This window comes from Sciurus carolinensis, chromosome 9 (assembly GCF_902686445.1).
Source record: "Sciurus carolinensis chromosome 9, mSciCar1.2, whole genome shotgun sequence".
Taxonomy (NCBI): Eukaryota; Metazoa; Chordata; class Mammalia; order Rodentia; family Sciuridae; genus Sciurus; species Sciurus carolinensis.
The window spans coordinates 28,540,253-28,559,035 of NC_062221.1; the positions used below are offsets into that span (position 1 = coordinate 28,540,253).

The following is an 18,783-nucleotide window of genomic DNA, read 5'->3' on the forward strand; positions in this document are numbered from 1 at the left end:
TGCTTTTTTACCTTTTATTTTTGCCATACCGGAGATTGAACCTAGGGGCACTTTACCACTGAGCTATATCCCCAGCCCTTTTTATTTTGAGACAGGGTCTAGTGCAGTTGCCTGGTCTGGGCTTGAACTTGTGATCCTCCTGCCTCAACCTCCTGCATGCTGGCATTACAGGCATGTGCCACCATGCCCAACTCTTTCTCACTTTCTTTTATTTTTTAATTCAATTTATTTTATTTATTTTTTTGATACTGGAGATTGAACTCAGGGGCACTCAACCACTAAGCCACATCCTCACACCTATTTTGTATTTTATTTAGAGACAGGGTCTCACTGAGTTGCTTACTGTTGCTGAGGCTGGCTTTGAACTATTGATCCTCATGCCTCAGCCTCCTCAGCTGTTGGGATCATAGGCATGTGCCACTGTGCTTGGCCTGTTTCCCACTTTCTCTGTTGTCTGTATTAGAAATAAGACCTAAATTATCAGAGAAATCTATGGAAAGTTTCTAGTATGAGTGCAAGAGGAGTTCCTCAGGAGTCACCAGAGGGCTGATGTCTGTCAGAACTTTTGAAACTACATGGGAGTATCTGAAAAGGAAAGAGGATGAGCATTTGTTTGCCTTGGCTGTCTTTAGCCTTGTATCAGTAGAAAGCTCTGAGTAATGTTTCTACACCCTAGCAACCATCGAGAAGGAGATGCGGAAGCTGTTCAACATCCCTGCGGAGCGTGAAACACGGCTCTGGAACAAATACATGAGCAACACCTACGAGCAGTTGAGCAAACTAGACAACACTATCCAAGATGCTGGGCTCTACCAGGGTCAGGTAGGAGGGCCCAGGCCATGCTCAAACAGGCAGCTCTGTTTAGGGTATTTGGCCAGAAAGCTTCTGGCTATAAGCTTGTCAGAAGTGGGGTGCATTACACTCTCCTCATTTGGTTTCCCCTTTCACTCAGGTGCTAGTAATTGAGCCCCAAAATGAAGATGGCACATGGCCCAGGCAGACCCTGCAGTCGAAGTAAGTGAATATTTTCTCCCATGTGGCTGGGCTCACAGGTGTAATAGAGACATTCTTTTCTAAGGCAATTACTTGTACTAAGAAAAATGATTCTGAATCAGATGGAAAAATCATTTAGTTTCATATCCAGATTGCCTAGTTTTGACTGAAGCTCCAAGCTCCTGGTAGGCAGCATTCTGGGCATTCATGTAGGAGAAACCTGTCAGTGTGTCTCAGCAAGGCCATAAGCTTTGCTTATTGAGAATGAAAGAAGGAGAAAGAGAAAGGGCCAGGATCTGACACTGGCTGCTCTGCCAAGAGATGGCTTTGATTTTGTCAAACTCCTTTATTTTTTCCACCTATGGTTAGAGACTTTGAGGGAAAAGAATAGGGATTATGCCTGGGGTCTTATATGATTTACAGGTGATAATTTGATCCCACCCCACTCTGCTGAGTATCCTGTTCTTCATTGTTGACCTTGGAGCTTACAGGGGGTATTGTTCAGCTAGTAAACTGGAACTCTATCCAGGCATGGTGGCACATGCCTATAATATCAGCAACTGAGGAGGCTAAGGCAGGAGGATCACAAACCTCAAAATAATAAAGGATTGGGGATATAGCTTGGTGGGAGGGTGCCCTTGGGTTCCAACCCCAGTTCCACATAAATTAAACAAACTGGACTCCAGGCACAGTTATTTTAGATATTCATGAGACTTGTGGAATTGTGCATGTCCTTAGAAGAGAAACATGTGATGAACTTGCCTTATGGTATAAGATGAGGAAATTATGTCTGCTCCAATAGTTATAGGGACAGTGTTGGGCTCTGCTCTCTTCCTTTTGTTAGGACTTGAACTTTGTTACATAGTGATAGGTTCATAGCTCATTTGAATGGCATGAAAACCACAAGCCATCTTGAGAAATGCACAAAGATTCAGAACATTTGGGGTTTTTACAGATTGCAGACATTTTCAAGGATTTTACAGATCTCTTGAAGTCCAGCCATGATGGACTCTAGTTCTAGGAAACCCAGTTACTGTTTCCTGATAAGTTGGCGAAAATAGCCGAGGTAGGGAGAATAATGCCCCGTTTCCACAAAGATGTCCACATCCTAATCCCCAGAATTTACAAATATGTTAGGTTGCAAAGGGATTTTGCACATGTAATTAAGATAATGACCAGGCCTGGTGGTGCACGCCTGTAATCCCAGCAACGCAGGAGGCCGAAGCAGGACAATCAGAAGTTCGAGGCCAACTCAGCAACTTAGTAAGGTCCAAAACAACTTAGCACAACACTGTCTCAAAATAAAAAATAAAAAGTGCTGGAGATCTGGGGCTGGGGTTGTGGCTCAGTGATAGAGTGCTTGCCTAGCATGTATGAGGCACTGGGTTGGATTCTCAGCACCACATATAAATAAATTAATAAAAAAAAAAACAGTAAAGGTCTATCATCATCTGAAAAAAAATACTGGAAATAAAAAGTGCTAGAGATCATGGTTGAGTGTTAAAATGCCTCTGGATTCAGTTCCTGGTACCCCCAAAAGAAAAAGATAATGATATTGACATGGGGAGATCATCTAGATGAACCCAATATAATTGTAAGGGTCCTAGAGTGAAAGGGAGGCTGGAGAGTCAGAGGAAGAGTATGAGGCCAGAAGCACAGTCAGGGTAGTGAAATGTGAGAAGAATTTGACTGACCATGAACCAAGTATATGGGCAGCCTTGAGGAGTGCCTAAAGCCTCCACAAAATCATGCAGCCTGGCCAACGACTTGATTTTAGTTCAGAGAGAACCATTTTGGACTTTTGGCTTCCAGAACTGCAAGATAATAAATCTGTGTTGTTTGAAGCTACTGAGTTTATGGCAATTTGTGACAGCAGCAACAGGAAACTAATACACAGACAGGCTGTCCATCCCTTTTTGAAACTGAAAATGTCAAGGAATTGAAACAAAACTGAATTTGAAAGAAACAGAATTGAAAGAAAACCTCCTGGGGAGAGAAATTACAGCCTGTGAGGTAGAATTGGTAGCTCAGAGCAAAAGAAGGCTGGATATACTGGCCGGGGGGGGGGCACTTCTAGCTGCACCTTTTTCTCTTCTCAGCCTTGTTTTTCGCTATCCCTCTCATACCCTGAGACCTAAGAGATTCCTTTTAAAAACCAGATAGTTTTTGGAAAAGAGCAGTGTCTCATTGAGACTCCTGAAGTTTAGGATCCTGGTAAGGTGTGGCCAATAGGCAGTGAGTGCAGAGTGGAATTCCTGAGGCACATTCTCTCTGCTCCCTGTCATGGTGCTAGATACTCTTGAAATACTAAGGATATAGCAGTAAAGAACAGACCAAGTCTTTATCCTCAAGGAGCAGAATAAAAGATAAATAAGAAAAACGTGTTTCCAGTGAGTTATGAACATGTCAATAAAAATCTGGGAAGAGAATTAGTCAGCCATAAGTTTTGGGATAGGACAGATTTAACCAGGATGGTGGGGAGGCCCCATAGATTGATTTGAACATAGCCCTGTAGGAAGTAAGGGAGTCAACCTGGACGGTGGTACTTAATGGGAACAGATAACATCATTAATCCGAAGGGACAGCAGCTGCAGATGTCCTGAGGCTGAAGCAGACCTGGTTGAAGACCAGCAGGACTTTGTTGTAGCTGGAGTTGGGGGAATGATAGGAAGGCAGAAGTTGAAGCCCAGGATGTAAGGAGGTAGTAGACCTCAGTGTCTTGTGAGAGCTTGGTTCTAGTTTTACCTCTAGGCTAGGTAGAAGCTTGTTGGAGGGGTATGGTGAGGATCAGTGCAATCTCACATGGTGTACAGGTCACAGGGAACCAGAAGAGAGGTTAACAGAAATAGCATAAAAGGGAAATGACAATTGACAGTCTATAGTATTTGGAGTAGAATTCATGTTCCTGACATGGTTGTTAAGAGGAAGCATAGCGAATATTCTTAAAAAAAAAAAAAAAAAAAAAAAAAAAAGCAGGGAATGGGTGCATGAAACAGAAATAAATACATACACTTGGAAATAAAGAATCCAGGGGTTGGGTTGAGTAGCAGAATGGATGTAGGTCAAGATTGATATGGGTAAGTTGCAAAGTCAGGTTAAATAGTTCTAGAAGACATTATGGAGGGATAGAAAGGCATGATGGTACACACCTCTAATCCCAGCTACTCTGGAGGCTAAGGCAGGAGAATTACAAGTTTGAAGCCAGCATGGGCAACCTAGTGAGACTGTCTCAAAATAAAAAGGGTTAGAGATGTAGCTCAGTGATAGAGCACTTGCCTAGTATGTGCTGAGCCCTGGGTTCAAGCCTCATTGTGAGCAAAAAACAACCTATATATCAATAGCTATCACTGTTTTTTATGTGGAAATGTCAGTATCCATATAATAGGGATCTCAGAAGCAGAGTGAAAATGACAGGGACAAGGGAATGAAAGTGTTAGAAGAACTACTGAGCATGGGGTGCAGTAGTACATGAGTCTGTAATTGCAGTGACTCAGGAGGCTGTCTCAAAATAAAAAATAGAGTGTGGGGAATGTATCTCAGTGGTAATACATCCCTGGGTTCAGTCCCTGAACTGCCAAAAAAAAAAAAAAGAACTTCTGACTGAGGATGTAACTTAGTGACAGAGCGTGTACAAGGCCCTGGTTTCAGTCTATATGATCAACGTAATTCAGGCGCATACCTGTAATCCCAGCAACTAGGGAGGCTGAGGTAGGAAGATCGTGAGTTCAAAGCCAGCCTTAGAATCTTTGCAAGGCCCTAAGCAATTCAGTGAGACCCTGTCTCTAGATAAAAATACAAAAAGGGGGCTGGAGATATAACTCAGTTGGTAGAGTGCATACCTCACATACACAAGGCCCTGGTTTCAATCCCCAGCACTACCAAAATAAATAAATAGATAAAATAAAAAGGAATTGGGATGTGACTCAGTGGTTAAGTGCCCCTGGGTTTGATCCTTAGTACCAAAAAAAAAAAAAAAAAAAAGGAACTTATGTTCATTAAAGAGTAAAAAGGAAAGCCACAGAGTGAAAGAAGGTATTAGCAATACATCTATCTTACAAATTACTTATATCTAGAATTTCAGAATAAGAAAAGGACAACCCCAGCAAAAAACATAAACAAAGCTAGGCACAGTGGTACATGCCTTTAATCAGGATCACAAGTTCAAAGCCAGCCTGGGCAACTTAGCAAGACACTGTCTCAAATTAAAAGGGGCTAGAGATGTAACTCAGTGGTAGAGCACTTTTGGATTCAATCCCCAATACAAAAAAAAAAATTTTTTTTTAGAACTTTATACATATTCTACAACTTGACTTTCCTACTCCTAGGCGTACAACCAACAAAAACACATCCCATATTCACTTAAGGACATGTTCAAGGTTGTTCATGACATGTTTAAGGTTGTTAAGGACATGTTCAAGGTTGTTTGTTTGTCATAGTCACAAACTTTGGAGCTAATACAATGTCCTCCAACAGCCACATAAGTTGCTGTGAACACACACAGTGGAATTCTATACATTAGTGCACAACAGTATGGAAAAGTTTCATAAATAATGTTGAAAGAGTGGACATAAAGCAGGGTATACTATATAATTGTATTGATACTAAGCTTAATAGCAGGCAAAAATAATCTCTGGGGAGATCAGAATAGTGGTTAACTTTGGGAAGAACTTTGTCTGCAAGGAGCCTGGGAAGGATGCCTGGGGGGTTGTTTTTGGTCTGGTTACTGGTTATAGAGCTGTATTCACTTGTTACAATTTCTTCGATTTTTGTACATTCATGACGTACATACCTTTTTATGTAATACTCCAATAAAAAGTTTTATGATAGCTGGGTACAGTGGTATATACCTATAATCCCAGCTGTTTGGGAAGGTGAGGCAGGAGATTGCTTGAGCCTAGGAGTTTGAGACCAGCCTGGGCAACATAGACCACTGTCTTAGAAAAGAAAAGAAAAAGGAAAAAATTTAAATTTATTTATTTAAATTTTGAGATGGGGTCTCACTAAGTTGCTGAGGCTAGCCTAGCACTTGACAATCCTTCTACCTCAGATTCCCAAGTTGCTGGGATTACAGGTGTGCACACCCAGCTTACATATTTCTTTGCAGGAGAGCATCATAATAAAATTGTTCCCATGGATATAATAGGAGCAAAAATAACCCAGTATTGTAGAAGGAAAATCACGGTTGTACATATTTGAAACAAAGCAGAAATATTTGTTTTCTTGTGTTTTATGCAGTCTAGTATAAGAATGGTGGTCTAGGTAGCAGTTTAAGATTTGGGGCAGTTAACCTTTAGATTAATGAATCTGAAAGTGGAAATCTGAAATAAGAGTCTGTGAAAAATATTGAAATGTGAATTTGAAACATAGAGGTCACTCACGTTTGGCAAATGTGAAAAACCAAAGACAGTTTCCCTCAAATGGCTTCCAGAGGCTGAGGCAGGATTGCAATTTTGAGGCCGGCTTGGGCAGTTTAGCAAAACCCTATCTCAAAATGAAAAATAAAAAAGGATTGGGGGTGTAGCTCTGGTAAAGTGCCCCTGGGTTAGATTCCCAGTTCCCGCCCCCAATAATAATTACCATTTACCAAGTATTTATTTCCTCCCTCCCTCCTTCTACTGGGTATTAAACCCAGGACCTTGTGCATGCTAGGCAAGCACTGTACCACTTAACCACCCCAGTCCTTTTTATCTCTTTTATTTTCCCTATACTAGAGATTGAATCCAGGGGCACTCTACCACTGAGCTACATCCCTAGCTCTTATTTTTTTAATAAGTAATTATATTTTTTATATCTTAATTTAATTTAATTTATTTATATGTGGTACTGAGTATTGAACCCAGTGCCTCACCCATAGCACTCTACCACTGAGCTACAACCCCAGCCCTCAAACTCTTTTATTTTGAGATGGGTTCTCACTAAGTTTCCCAGACTGGCTTCAAACTTGGAATCCTCCTGCCTTAGCCTCCCAAGTTTCTGGAATTATAAGTGTGTACTACCACTGGCTTTTATTTAATATATGAGATAGAATCTCACTAATTTGTTGAGGCTGAACTCCAAATTGTAGTCCTCCAGTCCTAGCCTCCTGAATAACTGGAATTACAGGTGTGAACTGACTTGTGTCAAGTATTTTAATTTTTAATTTTATTTTTAAAATACCTTTATTTTTATTTATTTATTTATTTATTTATTTATTTATTTATTTTTTTGGTGCTGGGGATCGAACCCAGGGCCTTGTGCTTACAAGGCAAGCACTCTACTGACTGAGCTATCTCCCTAGCCCCCCTTTATTTTTAAATACCTTTATTATTTATTTTTTATGTGGTGCTGAGGATTGAACCCAGTGCCTCACATGTGCTAGGCAAGCTCTCTGCCACTGAGCTACAACCCTAGTCCTTGTGTCAGGTTTTTGAAAGAAGTCTTATTGCCATTTTTCTGTGTCTTTCACTGGCAAGACTTAATATTTCAGAAAAACTCATATTTTATAAATGAAACCAGAATCCCCTTAAGTTCAACCTTGGGGTTTATCATACTGGAAGATTCAGTACATGATGTGGGCTAATGAGACCTGAAGACCAGTTTCTGAACTTTGACTTAAATAAAATTTATCTTGAAGAATTATAAAAATATGACTTTTACAGTTTATTTTAACTGAGTATGGAGAACATTTATTTCTTGAAAAAAGACCTAAGGCATTAAATAGGGCTTGCACTTTGCAAAAAATCAGTAGCATTGTTTCTGCTTCTCTCTCCCAGATCAAGCACTGTGCCTAGCAGAAATTTTACTACCTCTCCAAAATCATCAGCAAGTCCCTATTCCTCTGTGTCTGCCTCTCCCATTGCAAATGGTGATAGCACTAACACCTCTGGGATGCACAGTTCCGGTGTCAGCAGGGGGTAAGAGCAGGCCCTTTCACTTTGCTTCCCTTCCTTCTGAGTCCATTTGCAAACTATCTGGAGTTCTCATCTGTTGTTATGCTAAGCATCATGGGATCAGAGCTCCCCCTAGGAAGGGGTTACATGTGGTCTCTCACTACATTTCATACCCACAGTCAAGTGCGCCTCCTACTTCTTCTGACTTATATTGCTTATTGTCCAGTGAGCCGCTGTTTTCCCCATAGCCTAAGTCACTGGTGATTATGGGTGAACAGTGCATTTATTTTTGAAGGGATGGGCTGGCCATATGCCTGAATAGCAATAAGGGGATGAATTTCAGTTGTGGAAGAGCACTATCTATTTACCCTGTGGGATCCTTTCTCCAAGTCTTTCAGGACCACCTTCCAAATAGCTTAGACAAGGTGGAAGAGACCAGTGAGGAGGGAGTGTGCATGGGTTCAGGCCTAGTCAAGGTTGGGTGTGGCTTGGTGAGCTGTGGCAGGTGCATGCTCTTGATTTTGGTAACCAAAATGTTTTTCCCTGAAGTAATCTGACAGTCAGTCTTCTCAAATGATATAAAATTAGCATTTTAGGCCAAAGCCTAAAAGAGGAAAATTCAAATAGTTTTTCTCTCCTTAAGGATATGCTTATAATCTAACATGTCAAGTCATGGGCAGGTACAGGTCTGGAGGTCTGAAGAGGTGGGTAGAGAGAACTTGTATCATGGGGTTAATACCAGGCACAAGTTCTAGAGGCCCCAGTGGAGCCCCCAAAGGCATCCTGAGGTCATGTGTGCAACACTTGCTTTTATTGCTGATGTGGGTTGTGTTTTTCAGTGCATCTGGCTTCTCTGCTTCATATAATTGTCAAGAGCCCCCATCGTCTCATATACAGCCTGGGCTCTGCGGACTCGGAAACCTGGGAAATACCTGCTTCATGAACTCTGCTTTGCAGGTAGAGGGGAGAGCTGCTATCTGAACATCAGTGTGTCCTGAGGCTTGGGTGGGAGTGATCTGCTAGGTGCTAAGCAGATCTTTTCTCAGTGTCCTCAACCTGTTTACTTTTGATCTTCAGCGTTCTTCCAGGACAGTTTTCACTGGTTGGTTCAGAATGGCCTCCACAATGTTAGTGGCCTCATGCTTATCATACTCATGCCACTTACTGGAGAAAATCGTAAACTCTTCCCTTTGAACTCTCACTTATTCATCAAGTATTCATTGGGCATATACAGTATGATAATACTGTGAAAAACACGATCTGCAGTGAGTTAGGGTTCAACTACAAAGTTAGAAGGGCATTGTCCCCAAGACTGCTCTCAATTCTGAAACCAACTGCAAATTCGGGGATTCCCAAGACTACCCTTAGTTTTGATAATTTGCTAGAAGTATTTACAGAATTCATGTGAAGCTGTTAAATTCATGATAATGCTTTGTTATAGGGAAAGTGTGCATAATAAAATCAGCCAAGGGAAGGAAGAAGTAAATCGAGCAGAGTCCAGGTGGAGCTTCTGTCCTCTCCCTATGGACTCAGGACTCATTACTTTACTGGCACTAATATATAATGATAATGCAGAGTACTACCAACTGTGGAAGCTCACCAAGCTTCAACATCCATAAGTTTTAGGGATGTCTTTATATAGATATGATAGATTGATTGCCTAGTGGAATGATTTCATGCAACCCACAGTGCCCACCTTAAATCATTTGTTGGTCTTTCTGCAGTGGATTAATCTAGGATTAATCTAGGATTATACAGGTGTAGAAAGTTCCCTGCACCCAGAAATCGTATGTTAGTGTGTCCAGTATGATCCAAGACCACACAGACATTCCTATCAGGCATAGTCTTCTGGGGCAAATATAATTATTTCCCAGAAGCCAAGTGCAAAAGTCAAACCTCTGTCGATAAGGGAACATTTCATTTTTGGCTTTTTTGAAGATTTTTTAAAAGATTAGGTAACCCTTGGGTTTAGAAATAACTTTTCACCATGGTGGTAAAGATGAAATAGACTAGTATTGAAGAAAAGACACTTGAGGTTTTACTCCCCCTGCCCCTTCATGGTACTGTGGACTGAACCCAGTGGCGCTCTACCACTGAGCTGTGTGTCCAGCCCATTTATATTTTTTGAGATAGGGTCTAGCTAACGTGCTTGCACTGTCCTCAAACTTGAGTTCCTCCTGCCTCAATTTCCCAAGTAGCTTGGATTATAGGAATGCACCACCAAACCTGGCTGAGATTTGACCTTTCACTAAGTTTTCTCAGCTCTTTGTACCTTCTACTTTATTTAGCTGTTGGGTTAGGATAATAATAATGAGAAATTTCATAACTGTAGATGTAAGTACAAATTGAGCAGTCCAAAATGCTCCAAAATTTTGGGGGAATTTCTTTATTTATTCATGAGAGTCTCACTTTGTTACCCAGGTTGGCCTCAAACTCTCTGTCGCAAGGGATCCTCCTTCATCAACATTCTGAATAGCTGGGCTGATAAACACACACCATACATCTGGCTCTGAAATTTCCTGAGTGCTCACAAAGTTTTAGATATCAGAGCATTATGGATTTAAAATTTTTGGACTAGGCATGATCAGTATTCCAAAATCCAAAAAACTGAGATCTGAAACACTTCTAGTTCAACATTTTATTAGTTTGTTTCAGTTTTTGTTTTTTGGTACTAAAGATTGAACCCAGGGGCACTTTACCACTTATCTATATCTCTAGCCCTTAAAAAAAAATTTTTTTTTTTTTTTTGAGACAGGATCTTGCTAAGTTGCTTAGGGCCTCACTAAGTTGCTGAGGCTAGCCTTGAACTTGTAATACTCGTGCCTCAGCCTCCTTAGTCACTGGGGTGTTAACCACCACACCTACCTGCAGGGCCCATTTTAAATTTGAAGTTAAAATTAATATACATATGTAGAATGGTATTATTTATGTCTTTTATACTAATTATCCTCATTTTTTCCCCTTATAATATTTGGGCTTTAGTAAGGCATTTTGCCTTTTTCTTAATTATATTTTGTCTTCTCATGAAAAACTGGAATTTTCCCAGTCACTTCCATTGAAAAATTATTATCCTAAATATTATTATCTTCCATTGGATAAAACATTGAGCTTTTATCCCCAGGTAACTTGTTTGAGAGATGAAGTCTTAGATATTGCCTATGAGCTCCTCTAGGACCATGTTTCTAAGTTGTTTGCTATGAGATGATCCCTCAGACTAGTCTCTTTGAGGCTGTGCTTTATGGGTGTGAGCCTCAGAGATGCTAAGTGTTTCATTTTCTTGGGGCTGACCCTCAGTGGACCTTCAGAACCTAGTTTATCTTTTCTCTGTATGTTCTCCTGAGGGGGTGTAAGCTCTAATCATATTCTGTTTCAGTGCCTGAGCAACACTGCTCCACTGACTGACTACTTTCTCAAAGATGAGTATGAAGCTGAAATCAACAGAGACAACCCTCTAGGCATGAAAGGGGAGATTGCAGAGGCTTATGCAGAGCTCATTAAGCAGATGTGGTCTGGAAGGGATGCTCACGTGGCACCTCGAATGTTCAAAGTAAGTCATCTTATGTATTTCTGTATTCCTCTTTTGAGAAGAGTGGTTTAGTATTATAATGAGGCATCCCTTTATTTTCATTTTGGATTAAGATGGGATCTAATACCGAAAGCACCACAACATTGAACCCTTCTGTGTTGTCATTCAGCAAACACTTATGTGCCCTTAATGCCTACATCTGGCCTGGGATACCCCAGGAGTCACTTGATTGCTCAGAATACTCTTTTCTGGCGACACTGTTTTAATTCAGTGTCCAAAGCCAGACCATAAAAATTCAGTTTAACTTCCAGGATTATGTGAAGGCTACTCCTAGCATCCCTGAGCCTGGACCCTACATCCCTGTGGTTTGAGTTATGCTTTCCCACCCCACCCCTAAGTTAGGAATTGTGTTGACATTCTCAGAAGGTGATGTGAAGAACAGTTCTCATTCAGGTCCCTCAACCAGGAAGAATTGGGGAGGAGATGGTGAACTGCACTGGGCCTTGGAGCAGCTTGAACTTTCCATTGCCCTAAATGTTTTTTTTTTTTTTCCCCCCCTCTGCTAAGGGAAAGCGCCTTGTTCCCATAAGTTGAAATCTGAGGAACCCTACTTAACCTGCACTGGTGGGGTTCAAGGAGTTTTCAGGAAGTACATAGTAAAAAGATTTGCATGTTTTCAATTCAGAAAAGGGAAAAGAAAATAGCATCCTAGTTCAATGAAAAAGTGAAAATCTCAGGCTGGGGGTTTAGGTCACTGGTAGAGCGCTTATCTAATATGTTAGGTCCTGGGTCTCCAGCACCACAAAAGAAAAAGAAAAGAAGAGAGAAAGAAAAAGAAAAGAAGAAAGAAAGAAAAAACTCACAAGTAGCTGGTTGAAATTTAAAATCAATTATCTTTTGTTCCCGTGGTCACTTTAATCCCTGGGAAATAGAAGTAAATTACTATTCATATAATAAGTCATAAAGAAACTAGAATTTTGTCAACACACTGGGCTTAAGCTAATATAAATAAATAATTGGCAGGTGATATTTAGGGGTGTTTGGATAGCATAAAACTTCCTCATGTTTTGTATCTGCACTGTCTGTTAATAGGCACTAGTTCAAGTGCCACTGGGCATCTTGAGTTCATTAGCATAACCAAGAAACTGAAATTTAAAATGTATTTATTTATTTTTCTCTTTTGGTGCAGGTGATTGAACCCAGGGTCGCGCACCTGGTGGACACATGTTCTACCGTTGAGCTATGCTTAAGTCCCTACATTTAATTTTAATTCATTTAAATTTAAATAGCCATATGTGATTAGTGGCTATGGTATCAGACATTATAGGTGTAGAACAATGATTTTAGTATCATCAAAATCTCTGGAAAGGTTTTTTATAATACAAACTGATGGGCCCATACCTGGAGTTTCTGATTAAATGGGTCTGTGGTGGGGCCTGAGAATGTACATTTTTTATTAAGACCCCAGGTAATGCTGTTGCTGCTGATTGAGGTCCATACTCCAAGGATTGCTTGTGCAGAGCAATATTGAGTAGTCAGTTATCTAGACACATGAGGAATATTATGTGCAAGAGAATTCATCTACCTGATGCAGGTATCATTTCTAAAGTTATTCTGGAGTTTAAGGCTGAACTAAAGAAAAAGATGTGAGGGATTTGTCTTAGTCCTTAGGTGTGGCTACTCAGAGTACCAAATCCTCACCCCCATTATAGGGTAGTGGCCCAGGTTCCAGGTCCTTTGTTGTCTTGGTTCTCTGATCTGAGCCTTCTCTCTGATGGGCACCATTGACCTCTGTTAGGCTCTTTAGAAGTTCATTGGGCTACTCAAGTAAGCGGTGATCTCCCTCATGTCCCAGCTGACTCTTTAAAGCTGTTGTTGATGATCACTGTCTCTGACTTCACTGGTTCTTTACATATTATGCCTTCTAATGTAGTTGCTTTTGTTGTAGACCCAAGTGGGACGTTTTGCCCCTCAGTTTTCTGGCTACCAGCAACAAGACTCTCAGGAGCTGTTAGCCTTTATTCTAGATGGATTGCATGAAGACCTAAACCGAGTAAAGAAGAAACCCTACCTGGAGCCAAAGGATGCCAATGGGCGACCAGATGCGGTATGATGTTGAAACTGTCTGCATAATAATATCCCAACATTGCCTCCTATTGACTTCTGGTCTTGGGGTGTTAGTGCCAGGGCCCAGGTTGCTTCTCACTGTTGTTGCTGGTGATAAGAGTGTGGACTCTGGTAGGGAAATGCCTTCCAGATCAAAAGGGGCTAACTGTACTCCCTTTTTGGTTTTCTGTAGTGCTGGAGGTGGCCCTGTGGCCATAAATGAGTCAGTTTATTTAGTATTTCATTGAAAAACTAGAGAGTAGGGCACTCTGAAAAGTGTAGTTATCTGTAGAGTGGACCCTTAAGGTTGTTACTGCTTTCATTAAAATCAGTCTGTGGTTGGTACAGTGGCATATACCTGTAATCCCAGATACTTAGGATGCTGAGGCAGAAAGATCGCAAGTTTGAGGCCAGACCAGACAACTTACGCTGTCTTTTTTTATTTTTATTTTATTTTGTTTATTTATTTATTTTGGTACTGGGGATTAAACCCAAGGGTGCTTAACCACTGTGCACATCCCTAGCCCTTTTTTGTATTATTTTTTGATACTGGACATTGAACCTGGGGCACTTAATCACTGAGCCATATTCCTAGCCCCTTTTTGTATTTTATTAGAGACAGGGTTTTGCCAGTTTGCTTAGGGCACTGCTGAATTGCAGGGGCTGGCTTTTAACTCATGATCTCCTGCCTCAGCCTCCTGAACCACTGGGATTACAGGTGTGTGCCACCACGCCTGGTCCTAGACTCTGTCTTAAAAAATAAGGTCTAGGGGCTGGGGAGATAGCTCAGCTGGTAGAGTGCTTGCCTTGCAAGCACAAAGCCCTGAGTTCGATCCCCAGTACCGCAAAAAAAAAAAAAATAAGGTCTAGGAATATAGCTCAGTGGCAGAGTATTTGTCTAGCACACATGAGGCCAGGAGTTTGATCCCAAGTACCATAAATAGATAGTAGGTAGGTAGGTAGCCTGGGATGTGGCTAAGTGGTGGAGTACCCCTGGGCTCAATCCTCAGTATTGCAAAAATAAATGAATGAATAAAAGGAAGGAATGAAGGAAAGAAAAGAAAGAAAGAGAGAGATAGGACAGGACCACAGGAAGTAGTCCTTGCTCTGGTCAGCCCTTTGCACCACAGTACTCTGAGGGCCCTTGTGTCCTATAGATTTTCTGTCAACACCTTATTAAACATGTCACTGGATATAGAGCTTGTATGTGTGGTGTGTGTGTGGTATAGCCAAGAGCAGTCCTGGCCCTGCCTGGCCTGATATGCTCTTGGCTACATACCTTCTCAGTATATCTTACAGTGTTTGCTGTGACTCATTCTAGATGCAGGGAAAAAGAACTGAGAGGTTGAGAATGTCCTACTGATCTCTTCTTTTTTCATCCAGGTGGTGGCAAAGGAAGCCTGGGAGAATCACAGGTTGAGGAATGATTCTGTGATTGTGGACACTTTTCATGGCCTTTTCAAATCTACTTTGGTTTGCCCAGAATGTGCTAAGGTTTCTGTCACCTTTGACCCATTTTGCTATCTTACTCTTCCACTACCCATGAAGAAGGATCGAGTTATGGAGGTCTTTCTAGTTCCTGCAGACCCTTGCTGCAGACCAACTCAGGTAACATAATCTGCATCCTCATGACACCCCTTACTGTGAGTGGTCTCCAGGCCCTGGTGGAATTTTTTCCATCTGCTGCATGGGAAACTTGGGTTTGTCTCTGTTTGGGCCTTTGGCCTCTATCAGACCTTGGTGTAATCCCCTGTCATTCAAGACCTGTTGTGAAGGTCTTAAGGGCTTCTCTATCACATTTTTGCCTATGTTCTATTCATGTAACTATAATAACCTGGTTAATCTTAATCTGTTAAGTGGTCTTCAAATGTAGATGTTGGGAAACCCAAAGCAGGGTACTTTCCTTTGTCAATTCTGTTCTTAGATCAACTTGAGGAATTTGGCCAAAGCAAGAGATCAGATGAGAGGTGTGACCAGTGTTTAAGTGTCCAATTTTACTGATAGCTCACATCCTGATTTATTGCTTAGTCTTCTCTCTTTAGTTTCTCTTTTCCTCTCCCCTCTTCTTTTGCAGTAGAGGATTGAACCTAGGGGTATTCTATCACTGAGTTATATCCTTAGTCTACCACTGAGTTAGATACTTGCCACCCCGCTTTTTTTTTTTTTTTTTTTTTTGGTATAGGGGATTGAACCTGGGGGCACTTACCACTGAGCTACTTCCCCAGCCTCTTCTTAAAAATATGTGTATATATTTTTTAGTTGTAGATGGACATATTACTTCATTTTATTTCTTTTTATGTGGTACTGAGGATTGAATCCAGGGCCTCGCACATGCTAGGTGGGCACTCTGTCACTAAACCACCACCTCAGCCCTCCAGCCCTTTTTATATTTTATTTTGAAACAGGGTCTCACTGAGTTGCTGAGGTTGAGCTTTGAACTCATGATCCTTTGACCTCAGCCTCCTGAGCCACTGAGATTACAGGCATGTGCCACCGCGTCCTGCTTTCTTTGGTCCTTTTTAAAAAATATTTTTTAAAATTTTGAGGCAGGGTCCTGCTAAGTTGCCCAGGCTAACTGTGAACTGGAAATCCTTCTGCCTAGCCTCTTGAGTCATTGGGATTATAGATGTGTGCCACCACATCTGACTTTTAGTTTCTATCTCTAAAAAAAGGTGATAGGTAGAACCAGATGGTAATTTGTATAATTTTAATAATTCTTTAAAGGGAGGAGTGAACTACTCCAGAAGTGAAGAATAAAGTAAAGCAGTGTGGGCTGAGATTGTAGCTCAATTGTAGAGTGCTTGCCTAGCATGGATGAGGCCCCTGGGTTCAGTCCCCAGCACCTCAAAAATGAAGAGAGATGGGGAAAGAAGGGAAATGTTTAGCAGCCTTTAGGAGGGAAAGAGATGACCCAGCTCCCATGCTGTGTTGCCTGAGTGAGTGGTGCTGATCCTGATGATTTGCCTCTTTCTTAGGGTGTTCTGCTACTGATTCATCTGTGCTTCAACCTCTCCATCCACTGCCTCTGGAAGGGCCTCTGTCCCAGTGACACTTCCTACTCCCAAGTCAATTCCCTCCCCCTGTAGAGTACCCCGTCACCCTGATCAATTTTCCTTTACAGTACCGTGTGACTGTGCCACTGATGGGGGCCGTCTCTGACCTGTGTGAGGCTCTGTCCAGGCTGTCTGGCATTGCTGCTGAAAATGTAAGGCGGGGTGATGATTAGCATTTAGACTGTTAGGTTTACTTCATTGTCCTTGGTAGTTTTCTCAATGTTATAGTTTCTTTTTTGGGGGGTAGTTGTTCTTGGCCAGCATAAATTTGATTATTAGTGTATATCTGGATGCCTTATGCCCTTCTGATTCTTGCTCACTATGCATGCTTTAACTGAGACTGCGTCTTCTAGCCCTGGGAAATACAATCTGTTCTTCACTGGGGATCATGCTACCCATGGTTAGGGAGCCAGGAGTAGGAGACTGTGCTGCAGGTGGCCTGGAGACTTCAGGCCCTATGGAATGCATTAGAGGCTTCTAGATGACAGCCAGTCTCTGATCAGCACTTATTCATCACCATTCCTGTTACTTGAGGGCACTTGTTACCAGCATGGTTAGTGTTGGCAGTAGCCATGCTGCTCCCCTTTGAACCTTTGCCCCAAGTAGTGGGACTGGATCCATGGTAGTTTCTCTAGAGACAACATTCCAATAGGACATTTTTTTTCCCTGTTTCTTTTCTGGGTTGTAAGCAGTTTGTGGGTTTCCTGAGTCATGCTATAATCTTTTTATTACTGTTGATTCTTAGATGGTGGTCACAGATGTGTATAATCACCGGTTCCACAAAATTTTCCAAATGGATGAAGGTTTAAGCCACATCATGCCTCGGGATGACATTTTTGTGTGAGTACTTAGAAGTTTCTCGTGCAGGATCAGAGGTAACGTTTTAGAGGCTTTGCCTTGTTTGTCTCCAGAGCAGAAGTTCTGGCAGTCTGTTCATGTGCATTTTCCCCAAGCCCTGGGTATTAAGGGAATTGTGGGCAGCCATCAATGCTAAGCACCTACTGGCCCTACAGAGCTACATTGCCAACATGGACATAACCTTTGGTCAATTGTTGCTGTTTGTTAAGAGGGCTGATTCAGTGGTCCTACAGATGATCCTGTTGTCAGAGATGCCTCAGTCAAGAAGAGTCATAACTGTAGTGGTGAGAAGGGCCATGGGGAGATATGAGAAGGGCTATTGTACAGGTGGATGTTGGCCTTTCTCTGCTGCAGGCTACGCTTCTCAGGCAGGTGCCAGAATACTACTATCCCCATCTCAGAAATAAACAGCAGTTGGCAGCTCAGACATTCTGCAAGCTCTGAGATTCCATTTTCTTATCACTGTGGGGACAGTACACTGGTCTCCTCACCCATCCAAAATGCTGCTTCATGATTATTCTAGGTAATTGTGTTTGTATCCCAGGTACAGTAGCATGGGACATGAAATTGCCCTGTGGCTCCCAGGGAGGCTTGACTGGACCACACCCCCCATGCTGGTCTTTCCTCTTTACCTTTCATTCAGAAATTTAACTCCACTGCAGAATTTTTTTAGGATTTTTTTTTTTTTTTTTTTTTTTTTTTTTGGTATGGGGATTGAACCCAGGGATACTTAACCACTGGGACAGCCCTTTTTTATATTTTATTTAAATACTGACTTGGCTTTTGTTTTTTGACATAGGAATGCAGAGAGTTCTTCCCGTTACATATTTGGGCCTATGATATCGATATCACTCTAAAAAGAATAGTTCTTGGGCTGGGTGTGGTGACACATGCTTAGGGTCTCAGGAAGCTGAGGCAGAAGGATTGTGAGTTCAAAGCCAACCTCAACAAGTTAGTGAGACCCTGTCTCAAAAAACTGGGGATATGACTCAGTGGTTGAGCGCCCCTGGGTTCAATCCCTGGTGCAAAAAAAAAAAAAAAAAAAAAATAGTTCTTGACCACATATACGTATAGGATCCTAGTTTCGTTTGCTGCCTTCTCACTCACACATATTATAAATGAGGGTGTCAAGGCTCATGCTGTATCACAGGGCTAGGACATAGGAAAGTTAGGTTCGTATCTGTTGCTGACTCCAAATCTTTAACATGGTTTCACTCAGTTCTTAAAACTAGTGTTTTAGTGTTTGCACATAACTGAGCCAAGAGGAACTGTTGCATCTCCCAGTAGGGAGCTTGGCAGACTCACCAACAAAGGAATTTTCATAGGGCTTAAGGGCCAACCATCAGGAAAACAAATTCTTTTAAAGGTGACTCATCTT

General features: G+C 41.6%; 1 protein-coding gene across 4 annotated transcripts in view; it reads left to right on the forward strand.

The window, feature by feature from the left end:
- Positions 1-18,783, forward strand: part of Usp4 (ubiquitin specific peptidase 4) — a 49,357-nt gene that overhangs the window by 14,999 nt on the left and 15,575 nt on the right. For 2 of the 4 annotated variants that reach the window (XM_047563445.1, XM_047563447.1), the window contains exons 5-13: positions 677-822; positions 953-1,014; positions 7,746-7,886; positions 8,702-8,819; positions 11,236-11,409; positions 13,337-13,495; positions 14,878-15,102; positions 16,616-16,699; positions 17,293-17,387. In XM_047563445.1, coding sequence (XP_047419401.1) covers positions 677-822; positions 953-1,014; positions 7,746-7,886; positions 8,702-8,819; positions 11,236-11,409; positions 13,337-13,495; positions 14,878-15,102; positions 16,616-16,699; positions 17,293-17,387 — 1,204 coding nt within the window. Of the gene's footprint in view, positions 1-676; positions 823-952; positions 1,015-7,745; positions 7,887-8,701; positions 8,820-11,235; positions 11,410-13,336; positions 13,496-14,877; positions 15,103-16,615; positions 16,700-17,292; positions 17,388-18,783 lie in introns of those variants that run through there. The other 2 variants (XM_047563446.1, XM_047563449.1) reach the window with 2 other exon arrangements.